Consider the following 22,226-nt stretch of genomic DNA (forward strand, 5'->3'; position numbering starts at 1 on the left):
TTTCTCCACTGCAGTATATGGAATTTGAATTGCCTAAACTATAGATACTTTGACTTCTTAAAATAGAAATGTTATTTTTATTTTACTGTGAACTTCTTTAAAACATTATTTAGACATTTATTCGATAGCCTTCATTATACTTCAGTGTAAATGGACTTGACAGAGATGGAATCTGGAGACAGGCAGTGTTTGTAACAAGGGGATTTGTTGAGCTTTAGACTTTGTGTTCTCAGAAACCGAATCAGTGAGTAGGGTGGATAATAGACAGTTATCTAAAATGAACAGAATTATTTTCAAAATGACTGGCGATATAAACCTAGGCTCCAAACTGAATTAGAAATCAGAAGTAGTAAAATATGTACAACTATACTAGGGAATAAGTAAGTAAGTTAGAAAGATTTTCACCTTTTATTGCTGCTGAATTAATTACCTCAGTGCACATGAATTGGCTTACTTAACAGGTTATCGTTCAGTCCTTCTGATAAAAAACATGGAAAAAATCCAATTACTATTTACTTTGTTTTTTTCAAGTACCACCCCATACATTTATTTACTTTTGAGTTATTTGTCTTTAGAGCAAATTTTAATGTCATTGTAGTTAATATTACAGTGTGTTGTCCTTGAACAACGCAGAGGTTAGAGGCACTGATCCCCCCTCCATGTAGTTGAAGATCCCCATATAACCTTTGACTTCCCAAAAACTTAACTACAAATAGCCTACTGTTGACCAGAAGCCTTACCATAGCATAAACATGGGATTAACACAGATTTTCTATGTTATATGTATTATATACTGTATTCTTACAGTAAAGTAGGATAGAGAAAAGAAAATGTGATTAAGAAAATCATAAGAAAGAGAAAATATATTTGCAGAACTTACTGTAAAACAGCTGCATAAGTGGACCTATGCAGTTCAAACTCATATTGTTCAAGAGTCAACTGTAATTTATCAGAATTGTGAGATTTTCATCATATATAGCTAGGTTTTAGAAAATTGGATTTGGTTCACAGTACATCCATTCTGTTAATAATAGTGATGTTATAAAGGTGTTTTAATCTTTTAGATCTTTTTAATCAGATTAAATCAGTAATCTTTAAATCACACACTAGCTGAATAATTGAGTGGCTCTAGAGCATATTGAGAAGAAGTTAGCCAGTTGTAAAAACTAAATGTTGATTATCCACCACAGAAAGATAATAAAAATTCCTCTGAGATTTTTGTCTCAGGTATATACTATATTCCAGATATTGAAGTAAGTACATTTATGATTAAAATAATAGTAATTTGGGGTTCTAAATCATTTTGAAAAGATTTTAATTCCATATTAAAATGCTTTACAAAGTGGTAAAAATATGTGTTGATGCAGAATTACACTGTTAATATGATAGGAGAAAGTAAACACAAAACAGATGTAAGTCTAAACATTTTTGCATATAGCATTTCTTCAAATAAAATCAGTTATTTTATTGATATTTTTACTCATATTGATGCACTTAAATTTTGAGGATTTGGCATCATCATATCATATCAGTAACTTTTCTGGGTTATGTTTTATTTATTTTTTTAAATTATCTGTTTTTGAGAGAGAGCGTGAGTGGACAAGAGGCAGAGAGAGAGGAAAAGAGGATCTAGAGTGGGGTCTGCATTGACAACAGAGAGCACCACCCAATGGGGGGACTGAACTCACAAACCATGAGATTACGACCTGAGCCTAAGTTGGAAGCTGAACCTACTGAGCCACCCAGGCGCCCCTGGGTTATGTTTTATTTTTAAGTAATAATTGTGAGTGTTTTTCCTTTGGATATAGATTAATCTAGATAAAATTCATTGTAAAGTAGATTTTATAGTATAAATTCTACTTTCTTCTTGCCCCCAGTTATAAAATAGTGAATCCTTTAGGAATACTTGATTCTCCGAATATCATAATGTAGCAGAAAATATAATGAAAAACTATTTCTTATATTTTAAAGTCAAATGCAAATTAAAGGGTAGTACAATAAAATGCCACTTTAAGTTGGGTAGATGCAGGTTGATTTTTGTGAATTGATATTTGTGATAAAACTAACAGATATTCAATATTTTTAATTGAAATTATTTTTCCAGTGGCCAGATTACTGAAATAAATTTTTATTGTTATTATGTGGTATGGCTTTCTTGGCGTTTTGGTTAAGATTTACCTTCTTTTCGGGGCGCCTGGGTGGCGCAGTCGGTTAAGCGTCCGACTTCAGCCAGGTCACGATCTCCCGGTCCGTGAGTTCGAGCCCCGCGTCAGGCTCTGGGCTGATGGCTCAGAGCCTGGAGCCTGTTTCCGATTCTGTGTCTCCCTCTCTCTCTGCCCCTCCCCCGTTCATGCTCTGTCTCTCTCTGTCCCAAAAATAAATAAACGTTGAAAAAAAAAAAGATTTACCTTCTTTTCTTCTGTTTTGTCTTATCTTACCTTTGTCTTATCTTAACATCTTGTCCACTTTTTTCTCTGACCAGAAAAAGAAGTCTAAGACAGGATGTGTTAGAAAAAATACTATTTAAACTTCTCTTGCAGGCAAATCAGTTCTATAGAAAATAAACTACTGCACTAAATGTGATCTGTAGTTTTCTCGGGAGCTAGCAAGTAAAACAAACAGGTGATACTGATACATGTTTGCCCTAAATAAATTATTTTCATACAGACAAAATTAAGTAGATTATCATAAAAAAGAACTATAATAACAGAATAAGAAATTAGTTAGTTGCATAAGGTTCTCCAAGTTTACAGTATCATTAGATAATGAAGAAATGTGACATTTAAGAGTTTCTTATCATGAACAAAGAATATTTGGCCCCTAAGCCCTTCATCATGCTGCTGAATGTTCAATTGCTGGATAATTAGAAAAAAGGACCAAATCATTGTTTTCCTCCGCTATTTCTTAGAAGTTTAAAATTCGTTTCTTCTGGAATACTTACTGGAAAGATTTTTTTGCTTTAAAGGAATGGTTTTTATTTTCCTTCATGTTAAAAATAGTTTTGGGTAAGCAACAATAAGAAATCTTTTAAAGGTTTACCTACAATCTACTTTCTAATACTTAAGTTTTCAGTTTTCTAGTTACTTGCATGTTTTTCATAATTATGTCAATGAAACGTAATTCTATTTTTTTCACTTAATTTCATTTTGCAAAATATTGTATTTGCTACTGTCTTTTAAATTATGATATTAAATGGTTGCATCATTTGAAATCAGATTGATAAATCATTTATTAAACCTCTTACTTTTGAGAACAGGTAAGGAATATTATAAAATACATATTAAAATATGCTGTATTATTAGTATGATTTTAAAAATAATTTGGCATATTTATTGGATTTGGATTACTAGGACAAAGCAATTTTTTTTTCCTTTCTTAATAGGTACTTCCAGATAATTTTAAAGGTATCTTTTAAAGCAGTTTTAGGGACCAGCATATTCAAGTCCTAAATATGTGGAGTAAATGAATACAATTTCTTAATTGATACTGTCATTTCCTTGTGTATTTTTTGGAGCATGAATATTTGAGTGCTTTGCTGAGATACCATTTTACAAACAACAGCAATAGTAGCAACGATAATACAATAAATAAATAGCACCTAACATTTATGCAGGTCTTTTATGGCTATAGTTTATTATCAGTAAGGAGAAAAGATTCATCAGACAGAGTATGGAAAAATCCATACCTTTCTGTGTTCTCTGCCTTCTCTGGGAGGGATCACATAAAACATGTTCCTTTCTGTAGCAGTGAAATATGGTAATATGTGGGCAGTGTTTCTGCCCAGAGAAGCCTGTTTGTGACTTAAAGTTCAGGGTTTTTTTTATGGGGGGCTGGTCACCTAGGACAGTCACAAGTATTAAAATTACGAACTCCCAGGAGGAAAGCATGATTCAGTGCTACAGCCAAGCAAAACAATCTCATCACTTAGGGAATGTTTCAAAAGCCACATTCCCAGATACCAGCCAAGAGCCGGCTCTATAAGCAGGCCCTTCTAACATCCTCCCATCAGAAAAATGAACCTGCCCTTCCATATAACAAACTTAAATATAATTGTCCCACATGACAAGTGAAGATAATAAGGAACACAGCTTTGACATTATATTGCTTTCTATTTGAAACATGTCATTTTAATGAGAAATGTATATATTTGTTAGGTATATTGTTTACAAAAAGAACTAAAGATAAAAAATCACAGTCTTCAAGAGACTGCTGAGCAGAATGTTATTCTACAGCATACTCTTCAGCAGCAGCAGCAAATGTTACAACAAGAGACAATTAGAAATGGAGAGCTAGAAGACATTCAAACTAAACTTGAAAAACAGGTATATATTATTGGCCAAAATGGTTTTACTTGTATAAAGTATAAATTTTAAAAATTGATAATAGCTTTTTTGTTTTATTGGTTGCTATTTACGTCAAGGATTTCATATTATAAGAAATATTCTGTATTAATATTGTAAGATGAATAAAGTTCTATTTCTGTGTATTCTGACCTGCATCTCTAATAGCATAGGCACATTTTTGCCATCCAGAGAACTTAGTTATAATTTAGACTTCTTTATTCAATCTTGTTTTTGGATCAAGACATGTGATCTAAATTTCTAAAAAATCTAAAAATTTCTCTAGTATTTGGAGTAAATTTTCCACTGTATAAAGTATTCTCTTTCTACCTTTCACTCATGTTCCACTATGCATAGATTCCATGTTGGATCCTTTCAGATTATTACTCATCTTTAGATTCTTTCTGCTTATGAGTGGGCTATTTAATAAAACAGAGAGTGGGTGGGTTTTCAATGGTTCCCTTTACTTTTTACCTGGCTACTATTTTAATTTTATTCTTGGAACTTGAGTTGGAAGTGTGGATATTAATGACTTAGAATTTGTATTTAGTTATTTGGTGAGAGGTTTTAGAAGAGCCGAGAGGATATTAAAATCATTAGCCAGATATTAATTTGAAGAGCAGTTTTGTAAATGTTCTTTGAAAACATGGAGTGGCTGAAATTAATTAGGGAGAAAATACAGAATGATGGGTGAGAAGATTGACTTAGATAGATCTCTGTGAGATATGGTACATAGAAACCAAAGTAAGTATTTCATGAAATAAGGAATGATAATTGGTGTCATGGGCCGTTGAAATCAAGATCAAATAAAATAATGGTTGAGAAATGTCTACTGGAATTACCAACATGGATGTTATTAGTGACATTGCACGGTTTCTGTAGAATGGCTAGATTGCTTTGGGTTGAAAAAAAAATGATTTCTTCAGGTTGAGGAATGAATGAGAAATGAGAAGATGATACAGTAAGCATGGAAAACTGAGAAATTGGGCTTTGAAGAGGAAGAAAGAAAGAGCAGTGGTAGTTGGAGGGAGGTAGAGATATGAAGGATAGTTTTTTTAAATTTTTAAAAGTTTATTTTTATTTATTTTGAGAGATAGAGAGCAAGTGGGGGAAGGACAGAGAGGGAGACAGAATCTGGGCTGTCAGTGCAGAGCCTAGTGTGGGGCTTGAACTCATGAACTGTGAGATCATGACCTGAGTCAAAATCAAGAGTTGAAAGCTTAACTGACTGAGCCACCCAGGTGCCCCTGAAGGATATTTTTTTTGTGTGATGGGAATGTCTTGAACGTGTTTAAATGCTAATACAAAGAAGCCCAGAGGAGAGAGCAGAGATAGTCAATAGTATGAGTTCCTGAGAAAGTGGATAGTTTCCTAAGAAAGTGATTCCAGAACACCAGTGAAGCAATTTGAGTTATATAGGAGGAAGAATACCTCCTTCACTGTAGGGGAACATAAGAAATAATGAATAGAAGCAAATTCAAGTGATAACGTTTGATGGCAGTTGAGAATCTAGAAATCTTTCACTAAATGAGCCAATTTGTGAAGAAGGAAAGCAACATAGTTTGACAAGAGAAGAAACATTTCAAATAGGGATAATGAAAAGAGGAAAATTAACCATTATTTTGTTCAATTCTTATAAATCCTATTTTAGTGTTATGATGTGACTACTTCTATAAATATGTAATATGAATGAAATATCTTTAATATACAAAGTTTAGTTTTGCTTTTTTATTTCCAGAACATTATTTCCTGGTGTGTACTTTGAGTTTTATAATACATCTTGAAACTGAAGTATAGGCCAGACCACATATTTATATAAATATATATTTTTCTGGGGCGCCTGGGTGGCGCAGTCGGTTAAGCATCCGACTTCAGCCAGGTCACGATCTCGCGGTCCGTGAGTTCGAGCCCCGCTTCGGGCTCTGGGCTGATGGCTCGGAGCCTGGAGCCTGTTTCCGAGCCTGTGTCTCCCTCTCTCTCTGCCCCTCCCCCGTTCATGCTCTGTCTCTCTCTGTCCCAAAAATAAATAAACGTTGAAAAAAAAAATTAAAAAAAAAAAATATATATATATTTTTCTTCCAAAGAATGTTAAGCTGTGACTGAACTTAAAATACTTAATGAAAATTGCTTTACAAGGTATCAAAACTGGAACAAGAGCTTCAAAAACAAAGGGAAAGTTCAGCTGAAAAGTTGAGAAAAATGGAGGAGAAATGTGAAGCAGCCACGCATGAAGCCGATTTGAAAAGGCAAAAAGTCATTGAGCTTACTGGTACTGCCAGGTAAAATGAATATGTTAGTTTTTCTTTCTCTCCCTGTTTCAACATCGGTAGTTATCTGAATTTCAATATCAGATAATGTTCAGTGAAGCTTTTGCTTAAGGATTTAATTTCTTCACAGCCTGTGTTCCTGTAGCATTTTGTTTGTACCTTTATATCCTTCTTTATGCTTCTTTTGTACCACAGTTTACTATTCTTTATCCTCCTGTTGTATTATAAGTTCCTTAAGGACTGGATAATTTCTGGTTTATTTCAGGGTCATCCCTACAGCAATTAGCATAGTTCAGTACATCTCATAGGCACTCAACAACTGTTGTGTTGTATTAAATTGTGAATACTATTGAAAGTTGTAGGCAAAGATGTACTCACTGAAAACTTTCACAGGATCTAATTGTTTCTGGGACACAGTAAATACAACAGTAGTTCTGAACCTTGACTGAACTTTAAAATTATCTGAGGAGCTTTAAAAAGTACTGATGCCTACGTCTCACCTCTAAGGATTCCGATTTAATTTGGCTGAACCAGGCCTAGGAATCAATAGTTAATTGATTAAGAAAGGGACCCATGAGCTGAAAGCATTCCCCAGCTTCCCCAGACCTCTTCTACTTTGTCAATAAGAGTTTACATAATCAATAATACACTCATAATTAACCTGCCATGCTACCAACAGGACTCAAGAATTAACTTAGCCACTTGAACTAAAACGCCATGTCCCCAGGTTCCCTCTCCCCCACTGACAGAAGTAAAGATCAGGCCTTTGTGCATTGAGCAGCAACTTGCTTTTCTTTCTTTCTTTTCTTTCTTTCTTTCTTTCTTTCTTTCTTTCTTTCTTTCTTTCTTTCAATTTTTTTTTAAATGTTTATTTCTGAGGCAGAAGGAGACAGAGTGAGCAGGGGTGGGGCAGAGAGAGAGGGAGACACAGAATCAGAAGCAGGCTCCAGGCTCCAAGCTGTCAGCACAGAGCCCAACGCGGGGCTCGAACTCACAGACTGCAAGATCATGACCTGAGCTAAGTCAGACACTCAACCAACTGAGCCATCCAGGCGCCCTGCAACTTGCTTTTCTAGATGTCAACTCTCTCAGCAGGGTCAAGAGAATTGCCCTTTGTTTAAGACTAAGATCACAGTTTCAGACTTTCTTTCTTCCATTGATTGGTGTCTACCCACAAAATAGCCTCACCACCAGCGTCTACTTGAATAGTTACATCATAACTTTATCCTTGCTTATGCTACACACCACAAGAAGCTGTGTATTTCCAGGTCAACAGTCATCTCATACTAATTCCCAAAACTTCACCATGTATACTGTTTCCTTCTCTCAACTTATCCCAATTTCTGAGAGACTTCTCCTTGTCCTCTGAAACTCACAGTCCATCCTGAAAAACATTCTCTGTATTTCCCATTTCTTTGCTTTAACAGAAATATGACTCTTCCCTGAGGACCTTGTTTCTTGTCCTGCAACCCTCTAAAGTTCCAATAGTTCCTACAGTTCCTATACCACAGGGTTGAGATATGGAATAGTATACCAACTCTGTAAACCTCTGGTCACCAGACGATATTATCCCTCACTGTCGCTGACACCTATAGGCCACCTGATGTATTGTTGCTCCCTCCAACACCAATTGTGTCATTATTCTTGATGATTTCAATATCTATTAGCTGATCCTTCTGACACATTAGCATCTCATTTTAAAAATTCCTCTCCTCTAATGATCTTGAGCTCTATCATACCTCAGCCACTCGCTCACATGATTTACTCTAGATCTTGTCATTTCCATTATCTGCAGTTTTTCCATGATTGGGATATTAGGCATCTATACCTATATTATCACCTCATTCCCTTTAATACCCCAAATTCAATGATTCTTTGATCTACACAAGATCTCTAATTCATCAGTTCCACCACTGTCTCATTCCCTGATGTCCTCTCCTTTCTCTACCCAGCTTAAATTCAAGTTAGGTCATTAGAATCAATGATTTGCATCTGCTTGCAACTCTTACCTCTCACTCCTTTGTCTATATACCGTTAAGTTGTTCCAACTCACACTACTCCATGCTTGCATCTTTACAGAAACTGGAGAAAAATATAAGCACGCTGACCAATCTTACTTTAAATTCATAATTTCAAGGGACATGCTGCCTGGCAATCAAAACATTACTGACTTTGTAGAACACACTTAGTTATTTTCTTTCAAAATTCTCAACAACCCCTTACCAATCCCTGCCCTCACTGATGATCTTGCTTTCTCTTTCAATGAGAAAATTGAAGCAATTTCTTGTTCCTATTCTTACCCTCACCCTTTGGCTTTTAGACAAAACCTCTTGATTATAGCTAATAGGCACATTTAGTAAGAAAAGTAAATCCTAAATACTCATAGGAAACTTATGAGCAAAATGATTAAACTTTATAAGAAAGAAATACCCTAGCTCCATGATATCTTCTTCTCATGGAAGAGAAGGGTTTAGGGTTTTGTTTTCTCTGGTACCACTTGTTTCTTTCACTTCTGGAGCTACAATTTATAGAACTTTAATATACAAAGTCTAGGGGCGCCTGGGTGGCGCAGTCGGTTAAGCGTCCGACTTCAACCAGGTCACGATCTCGCAGTCCGGGAGTTCGAGCCCCGCATCAGGCTCTGGGCTGATGGCTCAGAGCCTGGAGCCTGTTTCCGATTCTGTGTCTCCTTCTCTCTCTGCCCCTCTCCCGTTCATGCTCTGTCTCTCTCTGTCCCAAAAATAAATAAACGTTGAAAAAAAAAATTTAATATACAAAGTCTATTTCCAGTCTCAGACTTGATTGCTTTCAATCAAGAAGGTGAAGTATTTCTGGAAAAACTGGTAGATTTCAAAGCCTGTTGTAAAATTTTGAAAGAGAAAACTTTTTAGTATTGGATTATTTATAATTAAAAATTTTTAATGTTTTTATATTTGAGAGAGAAAGAGTGAGAGAGCACAAGCAGGGGAGGGGCAGACTGAGTGGGGGACACAGGATCCTAAGCAAGCTGCATGCAGACAGCCTGATGTGGTGCTCGAACTCACAGACTGTGAGATCATGAGCTGAGCCAAAGTTGGATGCTTAACTGACTGAGCCACTCAGGCGCCCCTATAATTAAAATTTTTTAACCCTTAAATATTTATTATATTATACTAATCCCTCATTCACCTAGCATCAAGGAAGAATGAGTAGGTGTTGATAAATAAATAGGAGTGGAATTTATCTTCACCAACTACTGAAACTTTAAAACAAAACAAAAAACACTTTTTGGTAGAAATTTTCCAAAATATATATTTTCTTGTCATTTTTAACTTCTCTGGGTATCTCAGGGTTATTGTTGCATACATCAATTATTATACCATGCTGAAATATAGTAGCACCTCAACAAAATCTTGAAGAATATAGAGTTCTGTTTCTTACTAAATGTCTATAGACTACTGTGCTTTTTGGGTTCTTGTATTTTTTTTTTTTAATGTTTATTTATTTCTGAGACAGAGAGAGACAGAGCGTGAGTCGGGGAGGGGCAGAGAGAGAGGGAGACACAGAATCCGAAGCAGGTTCCGGGCTCCGAGCTGTCAGCACAGAGCCAGACGCGGGGCTCGAACTCACAAACCGTGAGATATGACCTGAGCTGCAGTCGGTCGCTCAACCGACTGAGCCACCCAGGCGCCCCGAGTTCTTGTATTTTTTTAATATAATTTTCCCCCAACTTCTTTGCTGACAAGCTCTCACTCTTGGTACTATATGCCAACCTCTTTCAATTATTATTTTCTAATTATGTTTTATATCTCCTCTAATATAAGAAATGAATTAGTTGAGCTAAATATCACTTACCTGAAATTTTAGATATGAAAACGGGTAATTATGCACTTATCTAATCAGCTCCTTAACTTTTTGGACCATGGACATATTTGAGGATATGATAAAGCTATGAATTATTTTCTATATACAGATAAACATATGTATATGTAATTTTACATATTGTTTCAGGAGTTTTATAGTTTTCCTTAAGTTTACTCACAGACATCAGGCTAAAAACCCTTTGAACAAATCCAAATTTGTCTAAGTTGCATTTACAAAAGAAATGTTCTTGTTTGCAAACTCAATTTACAAAATATCAAAGACCTAAACACCCAACAAAAAATGTTGATTAAAGGAGCGTCAGTTCTGCCCACCATTGAGGACGGCATCAACAGTTTTTTAATGAGTGAATATCATTTTAGAATGAGCAAAATATGGACTTAAAAATTTTTCTCACTGTGTTGATTTGTCTGTAGGTAGAAGAGCTTCCATGTTGGAATAAGCTCAGGACTGACGGAAAGTTAGTAAACCTGATTCTCTCACTATTAATAACTATTTGTCTTATCCCAGACAATTCACTAACCTTCCAGTTTCCTCATCTGTAAAGCAAGAATGTTGTATTAGTCTGAGAATCTCTAGTCCCTAAAAAAGATAACATAAAATAATAAAACTCTGAATAAAAGTGAGTGACTTGGTTCTCCTATGACTAATATGGTCATTATGGTGAATATTTTGATGGGTTGGCTTCCTTATTTTCTGTGTTGCAGTAACAAAAATTCCAGATGAATGAGACACCTATCCATGGAGGTTCTCAGCATATACAGAGCGTTACACAAGCTAACTGTAGTTAGATTGGAAAGAAGCCTTGTCTTGCTAAATAGTACCAGGTAATACAGTCGTATTTAGTGGTACATAACTGGGGCAGAATTACAAATTTCTAGTTGGAGCATTTTTAGTAATATGTGACCTAAGATTGTGACTAGATAGATGTTTTGCTGATATTTGTCCTTATATAACTTGAAGATTTTGTTCAGTCAGAGACAAGTCAATTGGTTTCAGTTATGCAGCTTTCCAAATGATCATTTATTACTTGTTTCATTTTTTGTTTTTAATTAGGCAAGTAAAACTTGAGATGGATCAGTACAAAGAAGAACTATCTAAAATGGAAAAAGAAATAATGTACCTAAAACGAGATGGAGAAAATAAAGCAATGCACCTCTCTCAGTTAGACATGATCTTAGAACAGACAAAGACAGAACTAGATAAGAAGACAAATTCAGGTAAGCAACAGGTTAGCTGAGCTTAGCTGCCTGTTTGTTTATATTTAAAGAAGTGGAATAAAGTGAAAATTTGGGATAGTGGGACTGGAAGGAACAATGAGTGGTCAGTATTCTGCCTCTTGTAGATGAATAAAATTGTATATTCTTTTTTTTTTTAATTTTTTTTTTTCAACGTTTATTTATTTTTGGGACAGAGAGAGACAGAGCATGAACGGGGGAGGGGCAGAGAGAGAGGGAGACACAGAATCAGAAACAGGCTCCAGGCTCTGAGCCATCAGCCCAGAGCCCGACGCGGGGCTCGAACTCACGGACCGCGAGATCGTGACCTGGCTGAAGTCGGACGCTTAACCGACTGCGCCACCCAGGCGCCCCTAAAATTGTATATTCTTAATTGTAATTATTTACAAATTTTTATAACAAATGGCTTATATATAGTTCTAAAATTTGTCTTTCCTCTTAACAGTGAAGGAGTTAGAAAAATTACAGCACCACACTGAAACTGAACTAACAGAGGCTTTGCAGAAACGGGAAGCATTAGAGTCTGAACTACAAAATGCTCATGGAGAATTAAAAAGCACTTTAAGACAACTTCAGGAATTGAGAGATGTACTACAGAAGGCTCAATTATCATTAGAGGAGAAATACACTACTATAAAGGATCTCACAGCTGAACTTCGGTGAGTTAAATAGTAAGAAATGATAGCACAATTACAAGTGTTTCACTTTGTTACTCTAACTCCTTGCATCATACAGTAAAGTTTGTTTAATTATAAATGTCTAAAGTTCTCACCTGCCTTTGGCTCATCCTATTCAGCCTGTCCCATGCTCCATCTAAGTAATTCAGCCATTCCTCTTGACTAGTATTTCCATCCTTGGTCTTTGGACCATTTTGTTCTGACCCTCTCCTATATTAAATAGTGGTAAAAAATTATTGGACCAGTGTACAGCAGTGGTTAGTAGCAAAATAATATTAATAACAATATTTTCTTTGGGGGCACCTGGGTGGCTCAGTTGGTTAAGCATCCAACTTCAGTTCAAGTCATGATCTCATAGCTCGTGAGTTCAAGCCCCACGTTGGACTCTGTGCTTAACAGCTCAGAGCCTGGAGCCTGCTTCAGATTCTGTGTCTTCATCTCTGTCTCTCTGCCCCTCCCCTGCTCACGCTCTGTCTCTCTCCCTATCTCAAAAATAAATAAACGTTAAAAAAAATTAAGGAAAAACAAAACAATGTTTTATTTGTATTAAGCCCTTATTTTGTGCCAGAATCATGCAAGGGACTTCTTTTATGACCTTACTCATTTCTTTACAACAAACTTATTATACACATATTACCACCTATTTGCACTTGAGAAAACTGAGGCTTGGGAGAATTAAGTAAAATACAGTCTGGATAATGAGTTCCAGAAAAGGGTGTTAAACACAAGTCTGACCAACTCTAAAATCTGGGTTCTTGGATTAACAGTAGTAGCATAAAATACTGTTCCAGCACACATCTATGGTGAGTGGGAGTGGAGAACCAAACCAGAACCAAGGTGTGGGAAATAGATTCTGGAAAGGAAAATAGAATTACAAATCACATTGTGAAAAGTGGGATGACAGGATAGAGAGCAGCAAGATGACCTAGGAACTTAGATGTATCCTGTTACTCAGTGCAGGGCCCCCTTTTCTTTTCTATCCACAAAATCACTCTTAGGAAATTTCATACAGCTTTAAATACTGTGTGTCAGACTTCCAAACCCTAGTGCTGATCTCTTCCCTAAACTCTAGATTTAAATATCTATGACTTGTTACCTCCACTCAAATGTTTTTTTAAGGGGCATCGTAAACTTGGCCAAAACAGAACTCTTTTTTTCTTCATAACTCTGTTCATCTTCCATCTAAGAATCAAGCAATTGCTCAAGTAAGAAATCTGTAAGATTATTCCTCTCTCTTTGCCTCTATTTTTTTCCCCATGCAGTCTATTAGGAATTCATATCAACTTTATTTCTAAAACATATTTTGAAATCCATTGATTTCTTGGCCTCTTTTCTGTTACCACCTTAGCACAAACTATCATCTCTCACCTGGTCTGTTGCTGTGGCTTCCCTGATGGTCTCCCAACTTAAATTCCTGACACTCCCCCAATCCATTTAAGTTTATGATTTAAAACAATAGAAATGGATTTAAGTTTATTATTTAAAACATAAATCAGATTATATTGCTTCTCAACTAAATTGCTTTCCCTATTTAAATATTTCTAATGGCTTCCCAACATATTCAGAATAAAATCCATGCTCCTTGGGAAATGTAAATCAAAACTACAGTGAGATGCTGCTTCACACCCACTCTAATGACCATGATAAAAACAAACAAAAACAAAACAAAACCGAACATAATAAGTGTTACTTAGCAAGTATTTAGAGAAATTGGAACCTCATACATTGCTGTTGGAAACTAAAATGGTACAGTGCCTGTGGAGAACAATTTGGCAATTCCACAATAAGTTGAACATAGAATTACCATATAAATCATTAATCCCACTCCTAGTTATACCCCAAAAGAATTAAAAACAGATGTTCAAAATAATTGTGCACCAATGTTCATAGAAGCTCTATTCACAATAGCTGCTAAGTGGAAATAACCCAAATATCCTTCAGTAGTTGAATGGATGAATAATGTGATAGATATATCCATATAGGGAATATTATTCAGCCATGAAAGGGAATAAAGTACTGATGTGTGTTACAACAGAGATGAACCTTGAAAACAGGTTCATCTTGAACCTTGAAATAAACCAGACACATGTTGTCTAATTCCATTTATATGGAATATCCAGAATTAGAAAATCCCTAAGGATAGAAAGCAGATTAATGGTTGTTAGAACTAGGGGTAGGACACTGGTAAGTAACTGCAGATGAGTATTAGATTTGCATTTGGAGTGATGAACAAGTACTGGAAATAGACAGTGGTGATGGTTACACAACATTGTGAATTTACTTAGTATAACTGAACTATACACTTTAAAGTGGCTAAAATAGTAAATCTTTTTTTAAATTAATTTATTTATTGTTTAATTTACATCCCAGTTAGTTAGCATATAGTGCAACAATGATTTCAGGAGTAGATTCCTTAATACCCCTTACCCATTTAGCCCATCCCCCCTCCCACAACCCTTCCAGCAACCCTCTGTCTGTTCTCTATATTTAAGAGTCTTTTATGTTTTGTCCCCCTCCATGTTTTTATATTATTTTTGCTTCCCTTCCCTTATGTTCATCTGTTTGGTATCTTAAAGTCCTCATATGAGTGAAGTCATATGATATTTGTCTTTCTCTAATTTTGCTTGGCATAATACCCTCTAGTTCCACCCACGTAGCTGCAAATGGCAAGATTTCATTCTTTTTGATTGCCAAGTAATACTCCATTGTATACATATACCACATCTTCTTTATCCATTCATCTGTTGATGGGCATTTGGGCTCTTTCTATGCTTTGGCTATTGTCGATAGTACTACTATAAACATTAGGGTGCATGTTCCCCTTTGAAACAGCACACCTGAATCCCTTGGGTAGAGACCTAGTAGTGCAATTGCTGGGTCGTAGGGTAGTTCTATTTTTAAATTTTGAGGAGCCTCCATAGTGTTTTCCAGAGTGGCTGCACCACTTTGCATTCCCATCAGCAGTGCAAAAGAGATGCTCTTTTTCAGCATCCTCGCCAATATCTGTTGTTGCCTGAGTTGTTAATTTTAGCCATTCTGACAGGTGTGAGGTGCTGTCTCGTGGTTTTGATTTGTATTTCCCTGATGATGAGTGATATTGAGGATTTTTTCATGTGTCGGTTAGCCATCTAGATGTCTTCTTTTTTTTTTTTTTTTTTAATTTTTTTTTTCAACATTTATTTATTTTTGGGACAGAGAGAGACAGAGCATGAACGAGGGAGGGGCAGAGAGAGAGGGAGACACAGAATCGGAAACAGGCTCCAGGCTCTGAGCCATCAGCCCAGAGCCCGACGCGGGGCTCGAACTCACGGACCGCGAGATCGTGACCTGGCTGAAGTCGGACGCTTAACCGACTGCGCCACCCAGGCGCCCCTAGATGTCTTCTTTGAAGAAGTGTCTATTCATGTCTTTTGCCCATTTCTTTACTGGATTATTTGTTTTTTGGGTGTTGAGTTAGATAAGTTCTTTATAGATTTTGGATGCTAATCCTTTATCTGATATGTTGTTTGCAAATATCTTCTCCCATTCATTCGGTTGCCTTTTAGTTTTGCTGATTGTTTCCTTCACTATGCAGAAGCTTTTTATTTTGATGAGGTCCCAATAGTTCATTTTTGCTTTTGTCTCCCTTGCCTCCGGAGATGTATTGAGTAAGAAGTTGCTGCGTCCAAGGTCAAAGAAGTTTTTGCCTGCTTTCTTCTTGAGGATTTTGATGGCTTCCTGTCTTACATTTAGGTCTTTCATCCATTTTGAGTTTATTTTTGTGTATGGTGTAAGAAAGTGGTCCAGGTTCATTTTTCTGCATGTCGCTATCCAGTTTTCCCAGCACCGCTTGCTGAAGAGACTGTCTTTATTCCACTGGATATTCTTTCCTGCTTTGTTAAAGATTAGTTGGCCATATGTTTGTGGGTCCATTTCTGGGTTCTCTGTTCTGTTCCATTGATCTGACTGTCTGGTTTTGTGCCAGTACCAAACTGTCTTGATGATTACAGCTTTGTAATACGTCTTGAAGTCCGAGATTGTGATGCCTCCAGCTTTGGTTTTCTTTTTCAAGATTGCTTTGGCTATTCGAGGTCTTTTCTGGTTCCATATAAATTTCAGGGTTGTTTGTTCTCGTTCTGTGAAGAATGCTGGTGTTATTTTGATAGGGATTGCATTGAATAACTAGATTGCTTTGGGTAGTATCGACATTTTAACAATGTTTGTTCTTCCAATCCGTGAGCATGGAATATTTTTTCATTTTTTTGTGTCTTCTTCAATTTCTTTCATAAGCTTTCTATAGTTTTCAGTGAATAGATTTTTAACCTCTTTGGTTATGTTTATTCCTAGGTATTTTATACTTTTTGGTGCGGTTATAAATGGGATCAATTCCTTGATTTCTCTTTTTGTTACTTCATTAATTATTGGTATATAGGAATGTAACCAATTACTGTACATTGATTTTATATCTTACCACTTTGCTGAATTCGTGGATCAGTTCTAGCAGTTTTTTGGTGGAATCTTTTCAGTTTTCCATAAAGAGTATCATGTCATCTGCGAAGAGTGAAAGTTTGACCTCCTCCTGGCCCGTTTGGATGCCTTTTATATCTTTGTGTTGTCTGATTGCTGAGGCTAAGACTTCCGATACTACGTTGAATAACAGTGATGAGAATGGACATCCCTGTCCTGTTCCTGACATTAGGGGGAAAACTCTCAGCTTTTGCCCATTGAGGATGATATTAGCAGCGGGTCTTTCACATATGGCTTTTATGATCTTGAGGTGTGATCCTCTATCCCTGCTTTCTTGAGGGTTTTTATCAAGAAGGGATGCTGTATTTTAAAATGGTAAATCTTATATGTATTTTACAACAGTTTAAACAAAAAAATCCAAGCTCCTTATCATGGAATACAAAGCCCTACATGATAAGGTTCTTGCCTATTTCTCTGGCCTCATTTCATACTGTTCCCCTTGCTCCTGGCCTTCTTGTTGTACTTAAAATGGTACATATTTCCTACCTTATGACTTTGCTGTAGCTGTTTCTTTGGCCTGAAATAATGGTTGAATGGCCAACTTCTTGCCCTTCACATTACCTCAGAGGGCCCTTCTCTGACCACTTACTCTCAAGTAGCCACCCAGTCACTATCACATCACTGTATTTAGTGCTCTGACATAGCACTTTACATTTTTCTTGTTGTTCATTATTTATACTCTGTCTTCTTTCCTGACCTATTAGTATGTATACTCCATGTGATGAAGGACATCTACCTTGTTGACTATTAAATTCACCGTACATAGAGCCTTGATACATAGGAAGCTTCCTGTAAATATTTGCTAAATGGTAACATGAATAAATGAATTAAAAAAGTAAAAATGAAATCTCTCTTTTTTTTTTAAGTTTTATTTATTTATTTTGAGAGGGAGAGAGAGAGAGTGAGTATGTGTACAGGCAGGAGAGAGGCAGAGAAAGAGGGAGACACAGAAACCCAAGCAGGCTGCACTCTGCCAGTGCAGAGCCCAACACAGGACTCGAACCCACAAATCATGAGATCATGACCTGAGCTGAAACCAAGAGTTGGACGCTTAACCAACTAAGCCACCCATGTGCCCCATGAAATCTTAAATTTTAACGAATAGCTGAATTTTTGGAAGCTCACCTATTCACTTACACAACAGCATTATCTTTAGAATTTATTTCATAATAACTTAATGTAGCCTTATATTTCATAACTCTTGAGACTTTTAAGAGAATAGTAAATGGCTCATTAAAGAAGTTTTGAATCTGCTTTTAAAATCAGTACTTTTATTCAGTATTGTTTATATTTAAGACTGGAAAACCATATGATGATTTTCAAGATCAACATTTTTAGCTTTTGTCCTATCAGAACATAGAGTTCCAGATTAAAATTCTTTGGGGCACCTGGGTGGCTCAGTCAGTTGGGCCTCCGACTTTGGCTCGGGTCATGATCTCAGGGTTTGTGAGTTCAAGCCCTGCATTGGGCTCTGTGCTGACAGAGCCTAGAGCCTGCTTCGGTTTCTCTGTCTCCCTCTGTCTCTGCCCCTCCCCTGCTCACTCTCTCTCTCTCTCTCTCAAAAATAAATAAATGTTAAAAAAAATTAAAAAGAAATTCTTCGCATTCTCTGATCTGAGTGGTAGCAGTCTTAAAGTTGTATCAGTAGTAAGTATTTATAATATAAAATTAAAAATAAGGTTTTAGGAGAGGTAGAATTTATTAAAAGTATTTCTAAACTGAGTTGTGGATATCAGAGATACCAACCACAAGATAAATGCCTCATTCAATTGTAATAAACTCACAGCTATTATATAGAAAAGACTTTCAAATGCTCCCTTGATCTATAAATGAAAAATATGGACATATTTTTAAAATTCTTAATACCGATTCAGTCTTGCACCCTGGGAGTACTTTAACATTTAGCTTCATTTGTCTACAATAGTAGTATTTTAGTTAACTTTTGCCTTTTGAGGATACTCTATTAAAAGTAATTGTATTGAGGGGCGCCTGGGTGGCGCAGTCGGTTGAGCGTCCGACTTCAGCCAGGTCACGATCTCGCGGTCCGTGAGTTCGAGCCCCGCGTCAGGCTTTGGGCTGATGGCTCAGAGCCTGGAGCCTGTTTCCGATTCTGTGTCTCCCTCTCTCTCTGCCCCTCCCCCATTCATGCTCTGTCTCTCTCTGTCCCAAAAATAAATAAACGTTGAAAAAAAAATTAAAAAAAAATAAAATAAAATAAAAGTAATTGTATTGATATCAACCATTTTCTTTATACATTATTTCTTTAATTTGAGCCCTTTCAATCAGAAATAATTGCATATATTTTATTACTTGTCACTTAGAGGAAATGTTAACCCAATTGACTTAATTTTTTAAAACTATAATATTCCTACTATTTGCTTTGATCTTTTTCCTTTGATAAATTGCAGAGAATGCAAGATGGAGATTGAAGATAAAAAGCAAGAACTCCTTGAAATGGACCAGGCACTTAAGGAGAGAAATTGGGAACTAAAGCAAAGAGCAGCTCAAGTTGGTTTTCTTAATTATATTTGATGAAATTTTCTGTTACAGTACAATCACACAGGGTTTCAGAGGTTACCACTTTTTGGTAAAATAGACATTTTTAAGCGTATATGTTTTTCTATGCACATTAATATTTTTAAAATTGGAAAATGTCATCCTTCTTTCTTCATCTTGCTTTTTTTATAGAAGTAGTTTTTTGAGAATGAGGATTAGCTTAGTATCCAAACCTTTTGATCTCTTACATTGCTGCATATCAGAAGAACATGTGATTAAAGGAGTTACTTGCTCAGCTAGTGTTTGTTGGAGAAACAAAAATATTCAAAGGGCATTATTTAACATCTTTTTTTAAGACTTTGTTTCTTAGAACAGTTACAGGTTCACAATGAAAATTGAGCAGAAGGCACAGAGATTTCCCATATATCCCTTGCTTCCATAAATTCACAGCCTTCCCCATTATCAACATTCCCCACCTGAATGGTACATTTGTTATAGTTGATGAACATACACGTTATAATTACCCAAGCTCCATAATTTATATTAGAGTTCACTATTGGTGTTGTACATTCTATGGGTTTGTACAAATGTTTAATGACATGTATCCATCATTATGGTATCATCCAGCATATTTTCACTGCCCTAAAAATCCTCTGTGCTCTAGTCATCTTTCCTACTCTTCCCCTGACCCTAGCAGCCACTGATCTTTTTATTGTCTCCATCATTTTGCCTTTTCCAGTCATATAGTTGAAATCATAGAGTACATAGTCTTTTCATATTGGCTTCTTTCACCTAGTAATATTTAAGGTTCCTCCACAGCTTTTCATTGCTTGATAGCTCATTGCTTTTAGCACTGAATAATATTCCATTGTCTAGATATGTACTATAGTTTACTTATCCATTCACTGAATGTCTTTCCTACTGAAAGACATGGTTGCTTTCAAGTTTTGACAATTACAAATAAAGCTGCCATAAACATCTGTGTGCAGGTTTTTGTATGGACATAAGTTTTCAACTCCTTTTGGTAATTACCAAGGGGTGTGATTGATGGACCATATGGTGAGTGTGTTTAGTTTTATAAGACACTTCCAAACTGTGCTCTGAAGTGGCTTGTACCATTTTGCATTGTTATCAGCAATGAACGTCAATTCCTGTTGCTAGCATTTTGTGTCAGTGTTTTGGATTTTGGCCATTCTAATAGGTGTGTGGTGGTATCTCCTTATTAATTTAGATTTCTCAGATGACATATGATGTAGAGGATATTTTCCTGTGCTTATTTTCTATTTGTATATCTTCTTTGGTGAGGTGTCTGTTATGGTCTTTGTCCCATTTTTTAATTGAGTTCTCTTATTGTTGAATTTTAAGAGTTCTTTGTATATTTTGAATATTAGTCCTTGATAATTGTGGCTTTTGTTCACAATCTTTTGCATTGGTTTTCACAGCAGAACTTTTAAATTTTAGTGAAGTCCAGCTGATTAATTGCTTCATTCATGAATTGTGCCATTGATTTCATATATTAAAAATCATCACCAAACCCAAGGTCATCTAGGTTTTCCCCTATGTTATCTTTTAGAATTTTTATAGTTTTGCAGATTACATTTAGGTCTGTGATCCATTTTGAATTAATTTTTGTGAATGGTGTGGTCTAGATTTATTTATTTTTTCCATGTGGTTGTCCAGTTATTCCAGCACCATTTGTTGAAAAGACTATCTTTTCTCCATTGTATTGGCTTTGCTCCTTTGTCAAAGATCAGTTAACATATTTATGTGAGTTAGTTTCTGGACTTTATTCTGTATGATTATCTATTCACTTGTTTTTTTGCTAGTACCACAGACTGTTTATTTATAGTGTCGTGAAGTCAGGTAATGTCAGTCTTCCAGCTTTGTTCTTCTTTGATATTATGTTGGATATTTGGGATCTGTTTACTCTCCATGTAAGCTTTAGAATCAGTTTGTCAGTATCTTCAAAATAACTTGGTAGAATTTTTATTGGAATTGCCCTGAATATATAGATTTAGTTGCGAAGAACTGACATCTTGAATCTTGACAATATTGAGTCTTCCTATCCATGAACATGGACTGTCTATTTATTTAATTCTTTGATTTCTTTCATTGGAGTTTTGTAGTTTTCTCTTAATAGACCTTGTATATATTTTGCTAGATTTATACCTAAGTATTTTATTTTTGGGGGTGTTAATGTAAATCATATTATGTTTTTAGTTTCACATTCCTCTTGTTCATTGCTAGCAAATAGGAAAGTGATTGACTTTTGTGTATTCCTTATATCCTACAACCCTGCTATAATCACTTATTGGTTCTAGGAATTTTTTTGTCAAATCTTTCAGATTTTCTCCCTAGATGATTATGTCGTCTATAAACAAACACAGTTTTATATTCCTTGCTAATATATATAAATCTTTTATTTCTTTTTCTTATCTTACTGCATTAGCTAGGACTGCTAGAACAATAGTGAAAAGCATTAGTGAGAATGAATATCCTCGCCTTGTATCTGATCTTAGTGGGAAGGCTTTGAATTTCTCACCATTAAGTATGATTCTAGCTGTTGTTTTTCTGTAGATATTCTTTATTAAGTTAATGAAATTTTCCTTCATTTCTAGTTCACTGAGGGTTTTTACCATGTGTTGAATGTGTGTTAAAATGTCTTTGTCTGGTTTGGGTATTAGGGTAATACTGGCCTCATAGAATGAGTTCAGAATTATTTCCTCTGCTTCTGTCTTCTGAATTGGACTGTAGAAAATTGGTATAATTTCTTTCTTAGATGTTCAGTAGAATTCACCAGTGAACCCACCAGGACCTGCTGCTTTCTGTATGGGAAAGTTA

The 22,226-nt window shown here is 35.8% G+C and overlaps 1 protein-coding gene across 2 annotated transcripts in view; it reads left to right on the forward strand.

The window, feature by feature from the left end:
• CCDC18 (coiled-coil domain containing 18) overlaps positions 1-22,226 on the forward strand; it is a 115,798-nt gene that overhangs the window by 56,560 nt on the left and 37,012 nt on the right. For both annotated transcript variants that reach the window (XM_030326761.1, XM_030326762.2), the window contains exons 18-22: positions 4,155-4,322; positions 6,477-6,619; positions 11,525-11,688; positions 12,152-12,365; positions 19,298-19,397. In XM_030326761.1, the coding sequence (XP_030182621.1) occupies positions 4,155-4,322; positions 6,477-6,619; positions 11,525-11,688; positions 12,152-12,365; positions 19,298-19,397 (789 nt within the window). The remainder of the gene's footprint in view (positions 1-4,154; positions 4,323-6,476; positions 6,620-11,524; positions 11,689-12,151; positions 12,366-19,297; positions 19,398-22,226) is intronic.

This window comes from Lynx canadensis, chromosome C1, assembly GCF_007474595.2.
Source record: "Lynx canadensis isolate LIC74 chromosome C1, mLynCan4.pri.v2, whole genome shotgun sequence".
Lineage (NCBI taxonomy): Eukaryota > Metazoa > Chordata > Mammalia > Carnivora > Felidae > Lynx > Lynx canadensis.